Source organism: Oreochromis niloticus, linkage group LG3, assembly GCF_001858045.2.
Source record: "Oreochromis niloticus isolate F11D_XX linkage group LG3, O_niloticus_UMD_NMBU, whole genome shotgun sequence".
Lineage (NCBI taxonomy): Eukaryota > Metazoa > Chordata > Actinopteri > Cichliformes > Cichlidae > Oreochromis > Oreochromis niloticus.
Window position 1 is genome coordinate 6,432,459 of NC_031967.2, and position 17,684 is coordinate 6,450,142.

General features: G+C 39.3%; 1 protein-coding gene across 2 annotated transcripts; it reads right to left on the reverse strand.

Moving 5' to 3' along the window:
- Positions 1–6,508: 6,508 nt before the first annotated feature.
- Positions 6,509–12,852, reverse strand: LOC109195295 (uncharacterized). 2 transcript variants are annotated; one of them, XM_019347333.2, is made up of 6 exons: positions 12,134–12,852; positions 7,365–7,697; positions 7,236–7,274; positions 7,009–7,119; positions 6,886–6,920; positions 6,509–6,781 (listed from the first exon to the last, which is right to left on the reverse strand). In XM_019347333.2, exons 1-6 carry the CDS (start codon positions 12,174–12,176, stop codon positions 6,671–6,673), a joined length of 672 nt encoding a protein of 223 aa, XP_019202878.1. In that variant the 5' UTR covers positions 12,177–12,852; the 3' UTR covers positions 6,509–6,670. The 2 variants fall into 2 exon arrangements, with proteins under 2 accessions (XP_019202878.1, XP_025761963.1); XM_025906178.1 differs by lacking the exon at positions 7,236–7,274 and having other exon boundaries at positions 12,134–12,849.
- Positions 12,853–17,684: the final 4,832 nt, after the last annotated feature.

Genomic DNA, 17,684 nt, shown 5'->3' on the forward strand with positions numbered 1-17,684 from the left:
TTTTGGTTCTGTTTTGTGCTTGTAATGTATCACACACATGCCATTCATACATTTCCCAACACTCCTGTTTTGGTGTGCAAAAAATCAATCAAATAATAATTATTAAAATAATTAATAAACACATTTATTTTTTTCTTTTAATGCTATTAACTCTGTAGGGTGTGTTTCTATGCCTAAAATTCACACCAGTGTACCTTCTATGGCTAACTATTGGACATAGTGAGGAGCTTTTGTGTTTTTTGCCCTGGAAGCATCCATAACCTCCTGTTCACTGTTTAAGTCTGTTAAAGCTTCTCAAGTGGTCAAGATTATAAAAATACTCTACAAATGCCTGTCACCATTCAAAGTCTACAAACAAAGAAGAATACAATAATGTCTATTCACCTATTTTTAAAGATTCATTTTACATTAAGATACAGCGTTAGCAACAGAGATTCAAAACTGGTCTCCAAAAGGTTCAAACCAAAAGTTAAAAACCTCATGCTTCAACAAAGCAACTTTCTTTTGATTGGCTGCCCCTTTAGAGGGTAAGAGGTTACACCTGTGATCACACAGTTAAAATATACATTTTCAGCTTTGTGGTGGTTTTTATTCTTCTTAACTTGTATAGGGGTCTTGAGAACATCTCAGCTGGTGTTTACCGCTGTCTTTCAGGTTTGACTTTTACACATACAGACCTGATTCTCTTGACATCAGCTGACCACGCTGTGTTACCTCTTCCTGCCAAACACTCATTTCGCGAGTGCTGCAAACTCCCCTCCATTTTTGACTCCAACTTACTACTGGTATGACTTACTTGCTCGTCCCACATTCACACATAAGAACAGACAAAATTAGAACAAGCACCACAGCAGATGAGTTGAGTTAGCACCTGGCTGTATAAATAGAAACCATCTTAACTTCTCTTTCTTTTTCAGGCCTCAGTGTTTTGTGCACATTTACTGTTGAGCCAGTGTGGCCAAAACACTAACAACTTCAGGTGCTTTAACCTCTAAAGCATGCACACCTAACCCCAAGTGCGATCTCCTCCCTTTTGTCCCGGTATCTGGGGGTGTTGGTGCTTAAACACCCTCCATGTCAACTATTAGCAATTAAATAATTGTCTGCAGTTATCACTATAGGAAGATCTTTCCACAAGTCTTGGCAAATATCTTTGTTTTAATTCAAGGTCAGTCAGTTTGTATGCTTCAGTGTAGTAAACTGTCAAATAAAAGGTTTAATCAGTAAAGTAACTGTTTCAGCACAGCTAGGTCTTTGATGTGTGTGATTAAGCTTAAAACTAGTCTTCTTGTGGTTGAGATCATTTCCTTGCTGTTTGTTGCCTGCAGGTTAGTTTCTACACTGTTTTTTTTTTCTTCTGCATTTCTAAACATAGCCACAGACTGCAGACTACTTTTTTTCACTTTAGTTGTACATGTTTATAAAGCTTGTGTCTAAGTTCAGTAAAGAAGATCTGTGATCACTCATTTGCTTGCTTCTCAGGGTGTTCACGCTGCTAGTCTTTTTTTAACATTTGTCTTTCCCTCAACTCAACAATGATAAAATTACTCTAGTCTAATAATTTTCTTGCCTTCTTGCTGTAAACCAATCTGAATCTGTGGCTCTGATGGTATTGGAGTCTACTTGCCAAATAACTTATTAATTATGTATCTCAATAAATGCCCAGTTCTTAAACAGTGATCTTTTCTAAATAAAGTGACTTTAGTCATACGATTTCCATCTTGGCTTTGCTCAAAAACATTCTCTTAAATAATGTCTCTCTATCTAAATTTTAGCAATCATCAAAAGGCCAAAATATTAAAAGGTAAACCATCAATAACCATCAAAATTGCCACAGATTTACTTCCTGAATCCAAATGGATGAGTTTTAGTTGACAGTAGTTACCAAGAAGCAAAACATATTAAAGAAGCTCTCATTTTTTATTTAATTTATCATGTTGTCATCACACAAGACAGCGGGATCAATATTGAGCAGTATGGACACAGTTGCCCAGACCTGATAGATGAGAGCAGTGTAACTGAACTAGATGATGTCCAGCCAGCTGTAATGACAAGATTATGGTCAAACTCAAAGTAGCCACCCAATCAAGAACACGACTCCCCTGCTCATTGAAAAAGTGCCATCAGAGGAAATGCTTGCAGATGTAAACACTACTCTATGCACCACCCCTACTACCAATATCCCTGAAAACAATGAACTCCTATATGTCACTCCACAGATAAGCGGCACACCAAAAAGAAAATGATAATAAAATGATAATAAGAGACAGCTGGTTGTCTCTCGCCATTCATATAGGCAAGGAGTACCCTCATTAACCAAACAAAATTAACTCAGATACAGCCCTTGTGAACCAGCAGTGGGAGGTAAGGTAACCAAACAGTTGACCAAACCTTGGAGACAATATATTCCTCGATTTTGGATTAATACACAACATAATCCCTCTCACTCAAGCAGGGGGTAATAAGTTTTTGCAAAACGGTTTTACTAGAACATTACACACATTTACATTTGTGGGCCCACGTAAACAGAAAATAAGGCCTGAGCAGCCGATGCTTGAGTACGATGGATGTTAACAAACACACTGTCCTTTGTAGTGTGCAGCACAAGAAAACTCACCCCAGCAGTCCTCACACCTTCATTGTTGTTAGTAGTTCTACAAACTACTCTGTTGCGTTGTGACGCCGAAGAGGGAAACCACTCTGAAATGTGGTAGCGATAGGCCACCTTGGCCTATCGCTATTCCCCTCTCAGGTAAATATACAAACAATTTACAATTGCAACAAAACAGTCCATCATCCAGTAAATGACATGATAGACATACCTTTTGTATAATATATTGTTACACCAACAACGGAAACAAGGAAATCTTAAAGTGGTATAAATTATTCTTATTCAAACTGTAAGTTCAACATGTTAAAGAGCTTTCAACACTGGGGTTTTAGCTCGGGATTATACCAGTCACTAAGACTGGCGAAGTGGCCAGCTCCAAAAATCCTTTTGTACCCTTCCCCAGCCTGGGGTCTACAGACAATCCCTTGGACTTACTTCAATGCTTGGTTTGTGCTCTGTCATATATTGTCAATAATAGGAGCATATGAAGATTAGTGTGTGTCTTTTCAAGTCATTTACAATCAACTGAATTTACCACAGGTGGATTCTGTTCACAGCTTTTAGAAAGATCTGACAAATAACAGGATGATTTAGTTAGCTTCTTTGGCCAAATGCCAGGAAACGGGTTTCTAGAAAGGCTGGTCAAAGCAAGTTCATCCAACTTTGAGTATATTTATCCTGAGTTAAGCACATGCAGCAGTGCCAATAGGACTCTGATGTCAGAATTTACCATGGCAATGAGTAAATAAAGTACAAATCCTCTATTTCAATCCAGTGGTCTGAGGAATATGAAAATTATAAGTGTTGATCATTTAACCTAAAATTTGAAGAAAAGAGGAGTCATACTAATCAGCTTGTGCTTATCTGTCATCAACATTTGCTCTGCTCTTAGCCTTTGTATCAACTTTAGAAATCAGGAAATATAACCAGGGTTCAGCCACCTGGTTAAGGTGCAGCAGGAAGCGAGCAGGACAGCTATTTGTTTAAATGAACATATAAGAAACGAGTAAGAACTTTGTGTCAAACTACTGTGCTTTGTTGCTTGTGGTTTCGTTGCAGAGTTGAAGGCTGTCTTTCTCTTGCTTTCGATTTTGCTGATACATAGTGTTGTCACCACAGTGGAAAATGGCGGGGGGAGGATGCACAAAACATGCTTCCTGAAATAAACACAATAATGACTGTGTACAGAAAACAAACGTGCCGGTAGACAAATCAATTAGAAATTTTAAAGATTTGATGAAATTAAAATAACGTCCAATGAAAACACATTAATGTATGTTACATGACTTTGGCAGAAATACACATGTCGCCACAGAACTCACAGTTTCGTTCTTTAATCAGTAAACTCTGGTTTGTTCTTGTTCATAAAATCTACAGCAAAGATGATGTGCTGTTTAAAAGTAGCATTATTCTTGGTCTTACAATCATGCCATTTGATGTTTGTGGTCAGGGCTTTAAGTCTTCCTGTGGCGCACTTTATTTTCGATTCATAACACATTCAATCCTACAATCCTTCAAGGGTGAAGGATTGTAATTTTCTTCATTATTTATAGTTAAGTCTGTACAAATACAAAGACTAGTCAAAACTAAGTAGGCCAACTTTCACTGCTCCTTTTTAAACTTTGTTCTAAAGCTGTATTTACTGTGGAGGCCTTGTCATTTCACTTGTGCTCAGACCACACTGTGCTGTCTCTTCCTGTGAACGGATGAGTATTTCCCCCTGAAGACTATTTGACTCTCCCTATGAGAGTTTGACAAACATCAAGTATGCTCTTATTCTGTTAAGATGCAGACCATTTAAGACAAAAAATAGATAGAAAAAAAGAATAGATACACATTTTTATATTATAAACACAGAAAATCCATTTTACCTGTTGGCAAAATAAAGCAACATGTTCCAACTTCATCTCTCTGTTGCTGGACTTCTGCTTCTTGTTGGCAGAAGCCTTTGTGCTCTGGAGTTGTTTCAGAGCCCAAATTGAATCACATACTGAAACAAGCACAATCTGCGCTTGCTTAAGTGTTCTAATTTCATGAAGGTCTCGTACTATAAGACAGCATGGGCTGTGATGTCCATGTTCTACGGCAAAAAATTCAGGAGTTTAAGAAAAGTCTGAAAGACTTCATAATAGCCAGTATTATAATATGGACTGAATATTCTTCAGCTAATTATATACTGTTTATATACTATATAAACTTGTGTTTGCAGATTTGAATTATAGGAACATATGCTTTCAGGTTTTGATCAGTTGACACCTTACAGAGGTGTCATTAAAGCTGTTTGAGAGTGCCATTTACTCTCAAATAGGCATAACACACACTGTGGACTACAAGAAAACCACAGATGAGATGAATTATCAGTGCTATTCAGTGTTTCAATAGTGACCTTTAGATTAGTGTGTCAGACAACTGGCAAGAAGTAGGATGATTTACATGTCAATATTATTGAACATGATTTAATGTTAATAATACTCTTTTATGACTTCTGCCATTAGTTTCATTTCTTGTAGCTAGTGTTTCCTGTCATGGAAATGTCTGTACTCTGTGGGGAGAGAATGATGATCTGACTGTGCAGCTGCCTCGCTCGATCAGTGCGGTTAGACTACAGCATAGAGATGATTAGCTCCAGCCTGATGTCCACACCCCATATAAGGAGATAAGATGGCCACTCTCTCATTTGACTAGCCACATTAAAGACTGATGACAAAATGGACTAAGCTAGTTAAAATGACTTGTTGTCATCACTCTGGTTAAGTGGTGCAATCATTTTCTTACCTGCTTGCTGCAGGACACCGGCTCTTGAGGCCCAGAGTTCCCCCACCCCTGCTTTATAGCTATTAGAAGATTGTGCTGGGTAGGGCACGCTCTAGGCCAGGGGTTTGGCAGCTCCAGGCCTTGAGGGCTGGTGTCCTGCAGGCTTTAGATGTGTCATTTATCCATCACACCTGATTTAAATGGCTAAAGGACCTCCTCAACATGTCTTGAAGTTCTCATGAGGCCTGGTAATGAACTCATCATTTGATTCAGTTGTGTTGACCCAGGGTGAGATCTAAAAGCTGCAGGACACCGGCCCTTGAGGCCTGGAGTTGTCCATCCCTGCTCTACGAAAACCACCAACCAACATCAGCAGGCAGGCTCTCAGGTGGAACCCCCAAGATAAGTGAAAGAGAGGCCGCCCAGGAAACACCTGGCGACGAGACCTTGAGGCAGCAAAAAAGATGGGTTACACCTGGAGCCAACTAGAAAGAATGGCCCAGGGCAGAAATCTCTGGAGATTTACCTTTGGCGACCCATGCCCTGGGAGGAGTGACGGGCAGCAGAAGTTGTAGATTACAGCTATTCTTATATAAATATTTGTAAAAGTAGACTGCACGGATAGGTGGTTGATTTCATACATCTGTGGCATTGGGACTGAAAATGCTGACATTAAAATATGAAGAAGAAGGCACGAAAAAGAGAGCACATTACACCAGTTTTACTCTCATTACACTGGCTTCAAGTAAATTTTAGAATTCATTTTAAAATCTTAGTACTGACTTTTAAAACTCTGCGTTGTGACGCTCCTGCCTACATCTGATCTTTTAGAACCCCATGATTCCTCACGCAGGCTGAGATCATCTAATAACGGCTGTTGGTAGTCCCACGAACACGTTTTAAGACCAGAGGAGATAGATCTTTTAGAGCAGATGGAAGCAAGATGTTTTGCCTTCCAGTTCTTAATACTGAAACAAAACCCATTAACTTCTTTACTATATTACTATAGTATAATACTATATAGTAGTATTATAGAATAGTATTTCTTTTCCCTACTCACTCCTGCACAGCTGCAGATTTCCATCGCTTACTAAATGACAATCTGAACAGTCAGTCACTGTCATAATAAACACTTCCTGAAACAAAAACCTGATTTTATTGTTCCAAATGAAAGACAACATTGCATTAAACAAAACTTTGTCAATGTATTAAACATTTTTTTCTACATTACAGTAGAGTCATAAACTACACACAAAATCCCAGTAGCAGATTTATGGGAAACCTTATCAATGTTTCCCCGAGCATTTACTGGGATACATACAAAACATGAGTCTCCACTTCTCTCTGTGATGCAGGCCTTCTCTTTATTATTGCTGCTGGGTACAAAGTCATTGCTGCTTCATCAGAATCCAGGTTCTGAAAACAGAGAAGAAGAGTTACAAAGGTCTCATCATTTCACAGGATGTTTGCATCTTATAAATATTGAAACACATTATCATGGACAATAAAAATGGATTCACCTCACTTTGCTGTAGTATCTGTCCTTCAGCAGCAGCTACGCCACAGCAACAAAACATCCAGTCAGTCATGCCAAAATCTCATTTATAAATTAACCAAAATTAACCAGTGGCTGTTTCTAGTACCTGTCTGTAGTGTCCAGATTTTAAAAGCCATGGCGATAACTGCATTTATAAGGAAAACAGTCAGAGGAGCCAAAATCAGACCGGCCAGCTTTGACATTCCATCACACTCTTCTACAAAGACAGAATTATTGCATTAGTTTAAGTTCAGCTTTCGGTCTTGGTCACTTTCTAACAAAATTAGCAAGCAAACACAGAAACCAGATGATTAGTAATTAGGCTAAACTTACTTTTGGTGATGCTCTCAGTCTCATCAGTATCACTGAAGTCTTTAAATAAAGCGAATATATAATTTGACAAAAAAATAAATAAATACATACAGGACTGAAACCTCCCCCAAAACTTTTAAATGTTCTTACCTTTAACATATAAATGTATCACATTAAAAACTGGAAAAATTGTGAAAAATCCACAGAAATAAGGTCCAGAGTCAGATACACTCGCGTGTTTAATTTTCAAGAAGATAGTAGAACTGTTGGAAGTCATTTCAAATGATCCGTTATGAAATCCATCACAGTATGCCACACTTTTATCAGCTCTGAACATGACAGAGATACAGCTGGCCATGGTTCTGTTGACCAGTCTGAACCAGAATGTTAAAGAACTGTGCGTGGAAATGTTGGAGCATTGCAGTGTGACTTCTTCACCTGGACGGACCTCCACAGTCCGAGCCCTGCAGACTGCAATCAAGACTGAAACAATAAAAGTAATACTAGAAAGGGAAAATTTCAGAAGAAATTTTATGTGTGCCTATGCCGCTGGTAATCAGTGTAGTTTGCCATTCATACAGCTACAGAGAGCAAAACTCAGCAGAGCAGCCATTCTCCACCATGAATTATGATAAAAACAAACACCGCTCGCGCCTCACAGATGACAGCTTACAGTTTTGGGTAAAGATGAAGTGACTTTGTACAGCCCCGATTTGCAGACGCTGTGCACACAGGTTCATGAGCAGAAGTCCCATTGTACCACGGCAGACCCAACAATGTTTGCATGAACACGCTTTGAAGCATTATGTTATGGACCACTTTTCACACATGGTTGGTGTACCCACACAGGCAGCTGTAGCTTTTCAACTCATAGCCCAACACACACCCAAAAAACAGCCAAGAGAGCACAGACTTTACACCCGTGGGTCCACCTCCCCTGCAGCGGCACTGCAGACCACGCCCCGACACACACATCAAACACATAAAATAAATATATATATGCACTTTTGCATTCACTTTTTGTTTTTTGTTATTTTTACACAGTGTTCTGAATGATGAACAATGGTCTACAGCCAACCTTGTGTATTATTATACAAACTTTGGTTGTAAGATTCGGATAAGCATTTAATAAAAGCTAAATATTTTATATGAGAGTAAGAAAGAAAAGTATATCTTTATGTCCACCTTTCTCTGTTAATGCCCTACCTGGCCCCCTGGCAAAAGCTTTGCTAGATCCGCCCCTGCACAGTTACCAGCTGTCAGCTACACAAAAAAAGGAGCTTGGTGTTTACAGGGAGTGCAGAATTATTAGGCAAATGAGTATTTTGTCCACATCATCCTCTTCATGCATGTTGTCTTACTCCAAGCTGTATAGGCTCGAAAGCCTACTACCAATTAAGCATATTAGGTGATGTGCATCTCTGTAATGAGAAGGGGTGTGGTCTAATGACATCAACACCCTATATCAGGTGTGCATAATTATTAGGCAACTTCCTTTCCTTTGGCAAAATGGGTCAAAAGAAGGACTTGACAGGCTCAGAAAAGTCAAAAATAGTGAGATATCTTGCAGAGGGATGCAGCAGTCTTAAAATTGCAAAGCTTCTGAAGCGTGATCATCGAACAATCAAGCGTTTCATTCAAAATAGTCAACAGGGTCGCAAGAAGCGTGTGGAAAAACCAAGGCGCAAAATAACTGCCCATGAACTGAGAAAAGTCAAGCGTGCAGCTGCCAAGATGCCACTTGCCACCAGTTTGGCCATATTTCAGAGCTGCAACATCACTGGAGTGCCCAAAAGCACAAGGTGTGCAATACTCAGAGACATGGCCAAGGTAAGAAAGGCTGAAAGACGACCACCACTGAACAAGACACACAAGCTGAAACGTCAAGACTGGGCCAAGAAATATCTCAAGACTGAGTTTTCTAAGGTTTTATGGACTGATGAAATGAGAGTGAGTCTTGATGGGCCAGATGGATGGGCCCGTGGCTGGATTGGTAAAGGGCAGAGAGCTCCAGTCCCACTCAGATGCCAGCAAGGTGGAGGTGGAGTACTGGTTTGGGCTGGTATCATCAAAGATGAGCTTGTGGGGCCTTTTCGGGTTGAGGATGGAGTCAAGCTCAACTCACAGTGCTACTGCCAGTTTCTGGAAGACACCTTCTTCAAGCAGTGGTACAGGAAGAAGTCTGCATCCTTCAAGAAAAACATGATTTTCATGCAGGACAATGCTCCATCACACGCGTCCAAGTACTCCACAGCGTGGCTGGCAAGAAAGGGTATAAAAGAAGAAAAACTAATGACATGGCCTCCTTGTTCACCTGATCTAAACCCATTGAGAACCTGTGGTCCATCATCAAATGTGAGATTTACAAGGAGGGAAAACAATACACCTCTCTGAACAGTGTCTGGGAGGCTGTGGTTGCTGCTGCATGCAATGTTGATGGTGAACAGATCAAAACACTGACAGAATCCATGGATGGCAGGCTTTTGAGTGTCCTTGCAAAGAAAGGTGGCTATATTGGTCGCTGATTTGCTTTGGTTTTGTTTTTGAATGTCAGAAATGTATATTTGTGAATGTGGAGATGTTATATTGGTTTCACTGGTAAAAATAAATAATTGAAATGGGTATATATTTGTTTTTTGTTAAGTTGCCTAATAATTATGCACAGTAATAGTCACCTGCACACACAGATATCCCCCTAAAATAGCTAAAACTAAAAACTACTTCCAAAAACTTTCAGCTTTGATATTATTGAGTTTTTTGGGTTCATTTAGAACATGGTTGTTGTTCAATAATAAAATTATTCCTCAAAAATACAACTTGCCTAATAATTCTGCACTCCCTGTATTTGTCTGTCAAAAATAGTTCATAACTTCCCTTCAACTTATTCATGTCACCTAAAGAGTAAACCTGTTTCTCCATCACCAGTTCAGCTCTGATGATTCAGTAAGGACATCTGCCGTTTTTACAGCTGTAGCTCCAGCAAACATCAGCTGATACCAGAAATTAAAAGCAAATGAATTCTAACAACAGCTGATCAAGCTTAAACGTGCTGCTGTTGTTTTGCGCGATAAACAAACAAGAGAGAAACGCCGATCATTGATCAGTTTCATGACTGAAGTTTCGACAGGGGAGGCTGTCATAAAGTTCAACATGCGCACACAGCTGTATAGAAACTCCGTCGTGCTAGCTAGAACGCAGTACGAGTTATTGTACGTGATTGAAAAAGTCAGCACAACGAAAATAAACTACACCTAAACTCGGTTTATATCTGACCGAAATAGAGTGCAGTTCAAAACTTCTTACCTGAAATTCAGTTCACCTCACGCTCCTGCCTTCGCTTTCCCTGATCCATGATTGACCACCGCGTTAGCAATCGCCTGCCCGGCCTCGTATGTCTCGTTGGCGGCATGTCCTTTCTGTCACACACCGGTGGATAGCTGCCCTCTGTTGTAGCTCCACCACCAAACAACTCAGTTATTTTTTCCACATCGACCAGCATCATCGGCCCATATAAACGAAAAATAAGTCCAGCTAAGACACAGACCCTTGCCGAGCGATCGGGCGATTAAACACATTTTAGCCACCTCACTATCAGCCAAGCCTGGGTGGTTTTTCACGAAGGGTCGCTAGCCGCGCTAGCTAGCTAAGCTAGCGGCGCTAGCTAGCTAGCCGGCCGGCTATCAGCAACACGTAAGAGAACTGTTGCTAAATAAACTACACCTAAACTCCGTTTATATCTGACCCAAATAGAGTGCAGGTCATAACTTCTTACCTGAAATTCAGTTCACCTCACGCTCCTGCCTTCGCTTTCCCTGATCCACGATTGACCTCCGCGTTAGCAAACACCAGTCGCCTGCCTCGTATGTCTCATTCGCGGCATATCCTTTCTGTCATACACCGGTGGATAGCTGCCCACTGTTGTAGCTCCGCGTTATAGCACCACCAAACAACTCAGTTATTTTTTCCACATCCAGCTGTAACTCCGATTCTATGCGAGCATTTGCGAGAGACCGGGGAGGTGAAACTACAGAGAGAGTCCCCTCGCTATCCATTTGCAGCCAAGTGCGGCAGCTAGCTAGGTAGCCGGCTAGCTGTCAGGCAGGACCGACGTAGTCAGAGCACTGTCGCTAAATATGGGATGTCTTGATAAAACAAGCAGATATTTGAAGTTTACACACCTAGATTCTCGCCTGAAAATATCTTAAAAGCTTATTTTGTGACCTAGAAACACGAATAAAAGACATATAAAACGAAGTGGTGGCCGCCATTGTTCACTCTGTAGAGGCGTGCTATGAATTGTGGGATATGGAGTTTTCAACACAAGGATAAATCTTTTCGGCTGTACTACTCCCGGTATACCACTAGAGAGAGCCAAGACACCACAAATGAAGTCTGTTTATTTGGCGCCAAAAGATGAATTGGCCTAAATTTGCACTAAAATCTAAATATTTCAAAAACTATAAAAGTTATAAACACCAAAAGTCACACCATACTAGCCCAGCTCCAGCCGCACAAAATGATCTAACATATGTAATCCTAATGTCAAAACTGTTTGGCAGAGGAGCGCGGGAAAATTTTCACTAAAATATTAATATTTAAAAAACTATAAAATTCATAAACACCAAAAGTCATAGCACACCATTCCAGATCCGGCCGCACAAAATGAGGTAACATATATGAAGCTTGTCTCAAAACTGCGAGGCGAGATTCGCTGCAAAATTTCAGGCGGAAACTGGAGAATAATAATAATAATAATAATAAATCCGACGAATAGTAATATGTGTGCCTCTTTCCATAGGCACACATAATAAAAGTACATTACCACTTAATTTAGGTAAATAATAAAAGCAAAGGCTAGGTAAACATAACAAAAATAAAGTTAGCAGTGAAGTTGAATGTAATTACAAGTCAGTACGCACAGAGGTTGCAGAGACCTAAAGTCGAAATCAAAGTAAAGTTCATTACTGCACAGACCAGTGAACCTTTGAAATGTCTGGGACTGAAGTGAGACCCAGGAAGTGTGTTTTTACACTTAAATGGGTGGGTGTTTGTTTTTTTTTCCTTCTGTTTTTAGGTCTGCCCACAAAAGCTAACATGATGTACTGGACTTTTGTCAACTGTCAGTATTGCATGAACACACTTTATAAAACTGTGCTCTAGCTTAAATGTCCACGTCCTTTATTCACATGTTTTCTAAATAACACTACATACTTGCCAGCCATTTCATTGGGTAAACCTTGCTAGTACCAGATTTGATCCTCCTTTGGCTTCAGAGCTGCCTTAGTACATCATCAGAGGTGGATAAAGTAAGGACTTTCTTTACTTCGTCAGACGTACTGATATCTGGCTTAATAAAATTCCAGGAAAAGTGGTGGAGGACAGTGATGAACCCATGATAGAATTAATGTGTTATATCTGAGACATGATTAGTGTTTTGGAAACTGGGTCCAATTCAGCAGACAGGACAGATGTTGATAAAGGGAGAGCAATTTTTAAAACAAATATTAGTTGGTGAGATTAAAGGTAGGGGAAGACAATTGTGAATTCCATAATATTGTGATATTATAATATAATCTGTTGTGGGTTTTCTTTCACTTTCTTGGTGCTGTACTGCATTTAAAAACATTATGCGTGTGCACCACTGCTGCAGACCTAAAGCCCTGGGCCAAACTAATAATCACTGAGAGCTCTGGATGAAGGGAATTCACTTTCATATTCCATAAGGAGACAGTTAGCGAGGATAGCTTTCTGTTATTCAATTTCCTTCTCTTTCAAATGATATTCCATTAATAATAATACATAACTTTGTGTGCAGAATAAGCCTTGTCCTTATCTGTCTTTCTTGTTCCCTGGAAAGTTCTTCTTACTGAGGGCCTGACAACAGCTGATACTGTTCTTCAGTTATATTATAATATAAACTGCTGTGGGTTTTCTTTCACTTTCCTGGTACTGTACTGAACTGATAAACATTGGTTTCCTGGTTTCCTACATAATCTCTTGTCACATATCTGCCAACTTCATGTGCTTTACTCCCCTTTCTAGCATGGCTGTTTGTAGATCAATTACACATGTGTCCTGAATTAGAATGTCCACTCATCTGGATTCTGGGTTTGCTGTGTTGGGAACCTTGATTTAGATTGATATCCAACTTCATAATCATAACAGCAGGCTAGGAGATTTCTCTGTCACTAATTTTTTGTCCTCAAGCTAGCTATTGAAGAACCATTTGTTATAGCTAATATCTCTGGCCTGCTGGCTTAATAACTCCTTTAAAGACAAGGACTCAATGAGTAGGGCACGTTCAGAAAATGTTTATTATAAAGTAAGACACACAGAGCATATGGCATTTATTTACTTGCAAGGTATAAGCATAAGCAGAAAAGGTCTATGCAAGTGCTCGATGGGGCAGTCCCACTGAGCCCTTTTATATATCTTTTACACATATAAACCAATACACACTTATCCTGGGAACAGAATGTGTTACCTTCCTACACTTTACTTCAAAGAAACAGATCAGTTACATTAGAAAATCCTTTGTTGCTAAAAAGACTCTTTATTTATATCAGACAAAGAAATAACTATGGTCAGCAATTAACAATAATAACGGATTGCATTTATATAGCGCCTTTCTAGTCACTCAAAGCGCTTTACAATTCCACTATTCATTCATTCTCACATTGGTGGAGGCAAGCTACAGTTGTAACCACAGCTGCCCTGGGGCAGACTGACAGAGGCGAGGCTGCCATATCGCACCATCGGCCCCTCTGGCCATCACCAGTAGGCGGTAGGTGAAGTGTCTTGTCCAAGGACACAACGACCGAGACTGTCCGAGCCGGGGCTCGAACCGGCAACCTTTTGATTACAAGACGAACTGCCAACTCTTGAGCCACGATCGCAAAGAGTTGCTATTAATTTTTTAAAATTTAAATTAAATTTGTCAGTAATGCTGATAACAATTGAATAACAGAAAACAGAGAAGACACACGGAAAGGGAGTAGGATAGAGAGAGTAGTTATTCACATTTACATGCACTGACATGGTGTAAATTCACGTTTACATGCAACTTTTACAGTACATCCTAACATACAGTTTTGAATACATTTAAAAAACAATTAACCTTGCTTGTTACTTGTTCTATATTCTTCATACACAGCTAAGTAGCAATATTTTATTGACATCTACATTCTTGCCTTAAAACATCTTTAAAGTTTATTATTTATCAGAGAAACAGTAATATTTCAAACTTTACTTACAGTTGTAGCTGCTCTTATGTGTCATTGCTGCTTTTTTAAGTTTCAGATGAAATGCATTCTGGGCTACCTGACTGCACAAAGTACACACCAGTCACCACCGATGCATGCTCGATAGAATGAGCGGAGTGGGAACAAATCTGGACATTTTTGACGTACCTGGCTTGATGCATACTTTGAATTGGAACAGTACTTGGGAAAACAGAAAAGTACACATACTAAGTAAAGTATAGTCTCAGTGTTTATTTCCAATCTTATTTTGATAGTCTCATCCTGTCTCATTATTTAGATTCTGTTCAGCTGTGTTCCTCAGTTGTGTCCCTTCCGTTCTAATCTCATCTCGTCTCATTTTCCTTGTCTTCTTGTTGTGTCCTCGCTCTGTGTTGTGTGAACCCCTGTTCTGAGGTTTCTCCTCAAGAGCTCTAGTTTGTGAATGCCTGCCTCATGTTCTGCACATTTTGTATTTTTTGCTTTTTGAAGTCTTCACCATTAAAGTTGCTTTTTTAAAAAATCTGACTGTCACACAGTCATTACATGACAGATGTAGTCCACCTGTATGTACCTTCCTGCACTCTTATGCATTATCCAGTGTTCCTCTCTCTTAAGTCACATGTTCATCACAGCCATTTCCATGCTGCTGGCAAAATCCATTACCATGTTTTCTCCTTATCACCTCTGTTCCCTTCACCTTTCTACTGAAGTCTCCTCCAATCATCAGTCTCTCCCATCTTAGTTCACAATTCCTTCCTCTTCTAGTACTTCTGGGACACACACACTGACAACATTCAGTATAGACTTTTTTATGTCTGGCTTTAAAGTCATGATCCTTGCTGACACTCTCTTCACCTTCACAACACTAATCACAAATTCTTCCTACTCAGTTTCTCTTCCTGTCTACACCACAGAAGAACAGCTTGAGTCCATATCTAGTGCCCCTTAGCGTTGCTTCCACTTGATCTCTTGCGCATAAATGTGAATTTTGTGGATTTTTTTATCGATAAAGGGTAAGGACAATGTTTGTAGTGGTTATTCAGTTCTGTAATGTTATTGTTTTTTTCCCGTTTCTATAAAATATGATTAATTCTTTCCAAAATGACCTGTTGGAGTATTTTGGATTCACGGTCAGTCTAAGTTATTTCACTGACTGAAATGTTAGTGGAGTCAGTTTTGCATTGATGGGAGCTGCTCCTGCTGTGTGTTGCTAACAAATGAATTGAGCCCGAAGCAGACAACATAAAGTTTGGGAGTTCAAAAGACATGTTTTAGAAGAGGGGGCTGCTTCAAGGTCATAGTGTAAGAAAAACAGAGCATGTTTTCAACTGTGTATCTTTTAAAGCCACTCTAGTAAAATCCAAGAATGAAAATATGAACTTTGAAATTTTCATAATAGGTTCACTTTAATTACCTTCATTTTAGTTTATTTGTTCCACACATCACACATGGTAGTTCTTTTGGGTTTGTCTGACTTGTGTTCACACTACAGCTTATTAATTTTTGTGAAGTGCATTTTAACCCCGAGTTTAGCCAGGAGTCAGAACGTGTCTGTCAGACCACTGCATGCTCTCTCTTTCAGTTTCTTTCTGTTTCTGATCTCTCTCTCTCTCTCTCTCTCTCTCTCTTTCATCATTAAGCAATGGCAGAGCCTCACTCACTCTCACTATAAGGTAATCTGGGCTGTCCATAATTTTCCACACTGGCTCCTCCTCCATCAATCACCACTTATACTGTTTTGCCGTTTGATAAAGAGCTATTGGAAACTGTGAGCTCAGGGTTAAGGTTCTACAGACAAAGTTTTGGTGACTTTAAAATAAGTACTTTCTATGTGGGGACACCATTGATTCCTGTTCTGTTCATGGCTATAAATTTATATAGTCAGACTTCACTACAAAGCAAAATATGTTGCTGCTGTGTCTAAAAGCTGCTCTGCTTCTTTGGTATTCTTATATACAGGCACTGTACAGACGTGTTTTAATGGATTAAAGATCTGAACACTTAGTCAACTAAGTGCAACATTTTTTTGACTCTTAAGATGTATGATGATTTTCTTATAATAGATAAGGCTTTTGGCTTTTTGAAAATATGAAAGGTAAAATTTTATAAAAGAATTAAGTGTACCAGTTGATGTGTCATGAAAAGGCTGTATAGCAGGCAGGAGGAAGGACCCAAATGCAGGACTCTCAGAGACTGGACTTAAACTCAAAATGCAGCTTTATTCGCTGGAAACACGTTTCAAGGCATTAACTTTACAAAACAAACCAAAAACCTCAAACATGAGCTAGAAACTAAACTGGACTCAAAAAACTAAAAACTAAGGAACATGAGCTAGAAAAAACAACCAAGAAGACAACAAGAAAACACACAGCAAAAAAGAGGGTAAGACGCAACACAGAGGAAGGAAAAAACAGGCTTAAATACACACTGGAGCAATCAGGGAATGGGAGACAGGAGGGAAACACAGCTGGGAGAAGCCAGACAAAAAAGTTAATATTGAGCAAAAACATGTACATTATAACAAGTTAAAATGTTTGGTGACAAAAATATGTTGACAAGACCAATGTCACACAAGAAACCATGTTCTTCTCTGCCTACTATTTTAAGTGTAAGCTGAAGTTTTTCTTGTGTAAGGTCCCAATCTAGATGCAACAAAGGAGTGCAAATCTGTAGCCCCAGTAACTTGGGTCACCCTCTCAGTGTACGTTAAATTTAGGAAAACATGGTCAAATGATCTTTTCCATTACATTCACAACTTACCATTTTTATCTTGAGATAACTTTAGCCTGTTTAAATACACACACTACACAAGTGCACAGTCTACAGGTAATAACAGAAGTGACCATAAAACAGTCTAGCTGTTGGGAGTGACTGAAAAGATTGGATTGTTTAAAAAGAAAAAATCTTTTCTCGAAGTTAGAGGAAAAAATAAGAACACTCTTTACTGAAAAGTGACTAAGAAATGAAAAGCAGTGACTATAGCTATAAAGTGTAAATGCAGCCACTAAGATGTTTGAACTGAGGACATTTTGAAGCTACAGTGTTAGTGTTCTGGCCACAGATAAAAATTATAATTGTAAAATGTCAGATGGCTGGTCAGGAATTTGACAGTCCTGGATGTAGGCTGCATTTTAATTTGCTGTATTTTCAGCATGACTAAGACTGACTCTCCTCTTCTTTTAGGTGATTCGATGAAAAAAACAAAAAATCAATTCTCAGGCTGGATACT